At 34.6% G+C, this 7,799-nt stretch overlaps 1 protein-coding gene across 2 annotated transcripts; it reads right to left on the bottom strand.

The window, feature by feature from the left end:
* Window positions 1-2,082: 2,082 nt before the first annotated feature.
* Window positions 2,083-6,436, bottom strand: LOC148205207 (annexin Gh1-like). 2 transcript variants are annotated; one of them, XM_088102902.1, is made up of 6 exons: window positions 6,234-6,436; window positions 6,035-6,132; window positions 5,551-5,696; window positions 5,074-5,292; window positions 2,881-3,093; window positions 2,083-2,693 (listed from the first exon to the last, which is right to left on the bottom strand). In XM_088102902.1, the coding sequence occupies exons 2-6, from the start codon at window positions 6,108-6,110 to the stop codon at window positions 2,397-2,399; spliced, it is 951 nt and encodes a 316-aa protein (XP_087959028.1). In that variant the 5' UTR covers window positions 6,111-6,132; window positions 6,234-6,436; the 3' UTR covers window positions 2,083-2,396. The 2 variants fall into 2 exon arrangements, with proteins under 2 accessions (XP_087959028.1, XP_087959029.1); XM_088102903.1 differs by lacking the exon at window positions 6,234-6,436 and having other exon boundaries at window positions 6,035-6,193.
* Between the last annotated feature and the right edge of the window lie 1,363 nt (window positions 6,437-7,799).

The raw sequence follows: 7,799 nt of genomic DNA, 5'->3' as shown, positions 1-7,799 counted from the left end.
TCTACTATCTTTTAAATAGGGTAATATGTGTGTTAGGGTAAAGTGAACAATAATAATAAAATTTTTCATTTTTCCTCTCAATTCTAAGTTGGTATCAGAACCATGATTAGAACCTATCTTAACGATATTTATTGTTTGTTGGACATATTGTTCCACCCGCTATCGGGCCGCTCTCAGACCACCCATTAATGTCTAGTCCCACGCTCGAGATGTATATACCTTGGCGTGAGAGGGTGTGTTGGAAGTCCCACATCGACTAGACATAAGACCAATTCATAGTATATAAGTGGGTGCAAACCTCACCCTACAAGCGGGTTTTGTGGGATTGAGTTAGGCTTGAAGTCATTGGACACTCAATCTCGTCGTCGAAATCCGTCAACTTGTGCACAAAATTGTCTCATAAGCCTTTAAAATTAATCGGTGCAATCGAAATTTAATCAATGCAAATGAAATGACGAACATGCGAAAGAAAGTGAGACCTGTGTTTTGAGTTTTTGGGGTTTAAAATGGCCATTAACATTGTCCCTAATCCATCACCGACGTCTAATTGCTAAAAAAATACATTTTGGCACTACTTTTGGGATATTTTCGCAGTTAATTGACGTTCAGGGAAGGGGATCCGAGGTCTAATGTCTAAAAAAGTGACCTTTCAATTCTGATTTTGTAGCTTCTAATAGAGGATTTGACGTGTGGTTTGGGGAGCTGACGTCTATGTCATAAAAACATTAATATTGACGCTTAAAATGAGGTATTTTTGGACCTTTTTTAAAGGCAATAAAACAATGACTTTTCAGTTCTGTATACAGACTATTTGACGTTTGACCGTAGAGGACCGACGTCTATATCTTATTTGACGTCTGACCTTGGGGATGACCAACGTCTATAATGATATTTTGTTTACAAAACTACTATCAGTCATTTTTACGTTGAATTTTTTTTGTTAGATTATGAAGTTAAACGTTATTCCTGCATGTGAAACTTGTGTGTTGCATTTTTTATTACAATATACTCTATATTTTTAATATATATATATATATATATATATATATATATATATATATATATATATATATAAATAAATAAATAAATAAATGGGATTTGTTAACTTATGTAATTTCTTAAAAGTACCAAATTTTATATTTAAATAAGATAATTAAATATATTATTTATGGTATATTATATTAAAGTTATGCTTTAATGAAAAAGTTCAATTATGTATAATTAAATACTTATATTGTGATTATATTTATAAATACAAGTACTTTTCGTCCAATATGAAACTCTGTTTAGTCTTTTAGAGTTCCACTATTTGTTAATTTCTCTTTCGTTTTGTGGTTACTTTTTTTTTTGTTAAATATAGGTGAAACTCTTTTTCCATTATTTATCAGTTTCTTTGTTGTTTTATTTTTCTATTTATCTTTTTTTAGGACATTGACCCCATTCATGAATTTTGTATTATAGCGTTATAATCTTATTAAGTGTAAAATAGAAAGACAATTTTTATACACTAGAAAATTTCCTTATATATTATTATAGATCTAGATGTTATAAATATTTAAAGAGAAAATGTTTTAAACTAGGACTTTGTCTTAAATATTTATTTTTAACATTATTTGTGTTATCATTATTAAAAAAAATTTACCAATAATATTTTTATTTATATATATATATATATATATATATATATATATATATATATATATATATATATATTGAAGACGAGTAAATCAGTTTTGAATAAAAGAACATTTATAAGAAAAATGGTTAATTAATTTTAATTCAAAAGAAGCTTTAAGTTAAAAAAGTAAAAAATAAATAAACGACTTATATTTTTGAGTTAAAGTAGTTTCTTTTAACTTTTAACTTTTACTTTAAAAAGAGGCTTGTAAATTAAACACGAGTCACACAAGTACTAAAAAGGGTATTGTTTTTTTTTTTTTCACTTAAGAACTTTAAAATTGAATGTGTCATACAAAGTACAAAACTGACTCTTTTTTTTCAAGATACGATTATTTTATAGATACAAATAACAGTTTTACCAAATCTTTGTAAAATGAGTGGCATCTTTATCTACAAAAGAACAATACCAACAATCCTTATTTATAAATATTTATTTAACTTTAGGGAAGTGAGCATAAAGTCATTCCTTATTTACAAAATCTGAGCCACACATAGGAAGAGAGACACCAATAAGGTGATCGCCAGAAAAAAGTATTTCTATGAATCTCTTCCATTTATGTTTGCAAGTTTATCGATTCTATTCTAGGGGCTTCGCCAAGGTGGTGGTATATTTTATTCAACTGAGGAAGACATAATGGTCCAAAACACAACATGGAACCACTAGATCATGACGCTGCATTCTATTTAGTAACTCTGCCATAAGTACAAACATTGTATCAAGTATCACCGTGTCCTATAAGCTCCAAAAGCATTTTCTCATAGTCACCACTGGTGTCCTTGCCAATGGCACGATCGAGAGGGACACTGTTCCTCCTTTGATACTCATCTCCAATCGTTTTCAAATCAACTTCCGCTCTGGTGGCCACCACTCTTGTAAGGTCTTCTTCATGGGTTCCTCGCCCGTTGATAGCCAAACGGAGAACCTTCGCAAAGTACTTCTCAGGATGGAGCAAGCACTTCGAAGTTGCTCTTAGTAAACTCAGGAACTCATTCTTTGGATCATCCTTCAGGTCCTGCAATTCAACATTGGCTCACAAAAGGCACATCAGTATAACCAGGTTCCATAAAACCAAATGGGTGCATAACTGATACATTGTCTCTTTTTCACATATTTGAAGAGTCACAAAGGGAGATGAAAGAAAGGAAAGTAGGATATATGTAAGGAATTAAGAGTAATGCAAGATAAGCCACGTTACGTACCTTGTTGATATCTTTTCCAAATTCATCTTTGTAATGATTAAAAGTAGCATTAGTCTGTGCTCTGCTCCTCGTAGCGAAAATCCTGATTAGGTCGTCATCGTTATAAGCCTTTTTTGAAATCTTGTCATGCAGCAATTTTGCCTCAGTTTTTGCCAAGTTCAAGTCGACCTCAGTTCCTTCATATCGATAAGAACTAACCAGAAGTACTAGGAGCTAAAGAAAACAAACGTTAGCTAATTTTGTCCTCTTGAAATGAAAGAGAGTGAGATAAAATTTAAATTATATTATAGAAAATCGTTCAAAATAAGTCTTCATGAAAGATACAAACTATAATTTCAGTTCAGCTTTGGAAAAGTACTGCCGAAGAGTCTACATCTTGTAACAGAAGAAACATAAAATAATTAGACCGAACAAAATGTTTCATTGTTCCAATGCAGTTGAGGCTAATCAGAAGTCGCGACCCACAGTTCATTGAGATACAATTTACTTCTCATCAATTATATTCATTCATTCATTTAGTTTTATCGCATAACTAACACAAATTGACCAATAAACATTGTAGGAACGGATAGATGGAACACATCCCAATTGTTGGAAGGAAACTCACATGATATAGCCTAAAGGAGATGAGAAGATTTGATAGAGTAATGGGGACAAGGGAGTGGTTAGATACCTGGCAAAGAGGTGCACGATATGTTTTACAAAGAGACAAAGTGCTTATTCGGGAGATGGACACCTCTTACAACTTTTACTGCTGGCAAATGAGGTGGAGGATGAGATGAAGAGGAAGAAGAAAAGTTTATTGTTTTCAAAGTAGACTATGAGATATCTAATGATTAAGTTAATTAGGAAATCTTAAGGTATATATGGTGAGAAATGGGATTTTGTGAAAGGTGCATCATGTGAATAAAAGGGTGTCTTGTTTCTAGCTCAATTTCAGTCACGGCAAATGGGTGCCCCAACAAGGAATTTAGCAAGCAAATGGCCACTGACAAGGTGATGAATTGGCTGCGTTCCTTGTCAATATTTTACAGAGGGACTAAAGTGGCTAAATAAGACAAGCTTCCAAAGAAAAATTTGTTCTAAGTGAAAGTAGGACAAAATAGGGTGAATGGGAATTTGTTACAACATGTGAATGATACTGTCTTCTTTAAGCACACGTGCTTATAATTACAAACATCATGCTTTCGAGATGGTGTCTGGTTTGAAGGTTAATTTCTCTAAAAGTAAGTTTGGAGATTCTGAGTAGATTCCTTAAGTGTGGAAAGGTACGCTCCAAAAGGTGAAGTAGTTATTAAAGATGGTTGATGTTTATAGAGGCCTTGCTAAATATGTAGAGCTGGTAACTACTAGATCATGGAAGAAGTTTGAAGTTTGTGGGGGTGTAACTGTGGACTCAAAATATGGTGGTTGGAGAGGGTTAATTGGAAATTTTTTTTTAACAATTTTTTTGATAACTTTTTTACAACGTACCAATCAAATAGTGATTCATAGTTTATGATAAAAAAGTTGTTAAAAAAAGTTAACGGGTCATAGTCCTTAAATTTATTTTGGCCTCTGTAATTTACTTTCTCCCACTATTGAATCAGGATATGTCACCTTGATTCCCACACCCACTTATCTTCCTCCCAATTGCCCCTTTTGATTGTTAAGTGTTGTTATTCGGAATTGACATATTTATGAGATAACTTTTCACCTGTATTCTCCCAAAATCGTGTGCTTTCACCCTCACCAACCTTTATTTACGTCATGCTTTCAACCATTTTTGGCTTAATTTATCCTACCACCTACATTTCTTAAATGGAAAATGTCTTTTTAACAACTTTTTTCGACAACCTTCTACCACCAACACGTATGATTGGTCCGACCAAAAAAACAGTGATATTGTCAAAAAATTATTAAAAAAAAGTTGTTAAAATATCATGATCCTAAATTTTAATGCTTATCACGTATGGATGGAAATGGTTAAAGGAACAATCTGATGTCTTTACGGTAAAATTGGCTTACATAGCTATTCATGCATTGAAGTGGGAGGTTCTCAAACGAAGCACTGGAACTGATGGGATTTTAACATCCCATCGAGAACTAACTTGATGGGGAAAATAATGCAAAATCATCTCATTCATAACAACAAAACAGGAGTCTAAAATGTTGATTTAAACTAATAACAAGGTTAGGCTCAAGATTGAGTACCTTACGGAAGTCTCCCGTTGTGCGAAGTGCAACATCCTCCTCAATGGATTTCTTATAAAGAACATGGTACGCCCTCCTCGCAGCAAACAATTGTTCGGAGGACCTAGCGCAGGCTATTTCCACCAGAACCCGATTGCTCGAAGTCCACTTTTTAGCTGCCTCATTTGCCAAAAATGCGTCACGTTCAGCAGAATCAAGTGTCCAAAGATGAACCAGCCTCTGGTCAGGAGAAAATTCAAAAGTGATTGAGTTTCAAACACATTTATAAAAGATATACAAATTATTCCAACAGAGTTGTTTTATTATCAATTTTTGGCAGCAAGTCATGCTTCCCAGTTAATACATTACTTTTTACATTATTATTAGAAGAGCTCCTTTCCTTTAAAGAGAATTTCGTGATCCATTGAATACATCAAACGATACACGATTATTGAGAGAATTGTGTAATTATGAGAAAAGCTATATCCCTGAACTGACCTCAAAATCGCTGGTGAGTTCTTTGTCCAAGACCTTTAGGAGATCTTCTCCGAAGGTATTGGCATAAGTTTCTCGAATAAGCTTCCTCTGATCAGCATTTCTATGGGACAAGATGGATATGATCAGCCCCTCGTTAGTCCCCCAACCTGTAATTACATTTGGTAAATTGAAAACTCATCACATGTCAAATGAAATTAAAATCAATCTATAACCCACGACACGATCCCCAAAACTGAAAACAAAATTACAATCTATAAACGGCATGATCTTGAATTTAATAATTCCGACAACAGATTATCATGTATCAGTTGAAAGTCTTGGATTAACCATTCCTTTTTAATTAATAGAGTATATCGGATCATCCTTCTCTGTCTTTCAATCTAAATATGATCGCATCACTAATAAACAACAGCATCCATTATTGTTAATTTACAGCGATGGTAGCATATCATTAAAATTTAAAAGCCGAATTGATGAACGAAACCTGCGAAGGCTTTTCGGAGCTGCTCACAGTCATCGGCAGCAGCGGGAACAGAATGGGGCACCTTCAACGTGGACATTGTTGTTTCAGTTTTTTAAGCACTGTGTTCCGTTTTGTATTGTGTTGTGGGAGCGAAAGAAAATGAAATAAGTGAATTAATACTATATGTTTCCCGCAAGCAATTCTACGAAAGCGTAAATACCTGTTTTCTGACTTCCCTGCGCCACATCTTATCCTCATTTCACGCTTTTCCATTTCAATTCAATGTCTTTGGTTAATTCAATGCTTCCATTAATGGATGGATGGATGGAGAGCGATGACGAATTTCAATTTCGAGACAATGCTCACAACGTGCTAAATGGGTTGCAAATTTCCTATGTCACTAGGCTTTCTATCTCCGTGTCTCGGTTACGTTGGACTTTCTATTGGAAGAATTTTTGACCGTTTAGACTGATGAAAGAGTGATGTTACCTCCACCTCACTTATTTCATTCTCCACCTCACTTATTTCATTCTGCACCTCCAAATTTACATATTCGTCCTTCATTTATTGAAGTCAAAACATAATTAATAATGGCTTAATGATGTTTTAACTGTCAACCATCATCTTAACCACCAACTTCTTTCTTGATTGTATAAACTTTAGTATGCATGCACCTCCTTTCTCTCTTGCTGTTTTTTCACTTGCATGAGACTAGCATTTTTAATGTTTGATATTTTTCTAGGTTGAGAGTTGAGCGGTTACAGAGTGTAGTGGTTGTGCTGCGTGTTGGTGGTGCTGTGGATATTGGACGAGAAAAAGGTAGTCCTCGAAGAAGGTGGTCCTCGAAGAAGGTGGTCACAGAAAGCTCTTGAAGAGGTTGGTTTAATATTTAAACACCGTAACCGCACTTCAAACTGTGGTTCATTGGTGGCGCACTTCAATATGCGGTTTCACTTGTATTTTAAAAACCTTAACCACACTTCGAAGTGTGGTGGTGCACTTCAATCCACAGTTTCACTGTGCATTTTAAAAACCTTAACCACACTTCGAAGTGTGATTCAATGGTGGCGCACTTCGAACTGCGGTTTTACTATGCATCTTAAAAACCTTAACCACACTTCAAAGTGTGGTTCAATGGTTGCGCACTTCGAACTGCGGTTCACTGTATTTTTACACGATTTATGAATGCTCATTTTCGTTTACTGTGCATAGCTTTTTTAACCTCCCTATGTATTTGAGATGCTTTATGATTAATGGATGTTTTCTGCACAGATTATTCAATCTCCCCATTTTGTACTAAATCCTGATGTTCTGTGCATAGTTTTCCTTTTTGTTGTCCCTTGCTGCCAGTTGTGATAAAATGAATGGTTGTGGTGGGGAAATCTTTTACTTATAGAATTTGGATTTGCATTCATAATAAACTTTATCTAAGCCTCTCTAAACTGAGAGTGATATTTGAGGAGTATATGTTAATAGGATTTCAAAGTTGAGAAGGCAGGAGGGGAGCTGGGGAGGAGCACGCAAGAGTCCAGAAGGGATGTAGGGTTTCAAAGTTCAGATGCGGCAGAGGAAGGTTTCTCTTTCTAGTGGTCTTTGTAGTGGGTGGATAAGCTTTTTACAAAATCAAAATATTCTCACTAGCAGGGGTATAGTTAGAATTAGAAAAGAATTGGGAGGTGCAAGGTGAAGTTGGTGAGGTGCAGGGAGAACAGCTCCTGATTAAAAACCCCTGTAACATATCTAACTTACTACTTCTACATAACGTTATTACTATTAAATAAAATAA

The sequence above is a fragment of the Vigna umbellata genome, chromosome 1 (assembly GCF_029865625.1).
Source record: "Vigna umbellata cultivar VRB3 chromosome 1, Vumbellata_1.0, whole genome shotgun sequence".
NCBI lineage: Eukaryota > Viridiplantae > Streptophyta > Magnoliopsida > Fabales > Fabaceae > Vigna > Vigna umbellata.
This window is presented reverse-complemented; position numbering and strand designations above follow the sequence as displayed.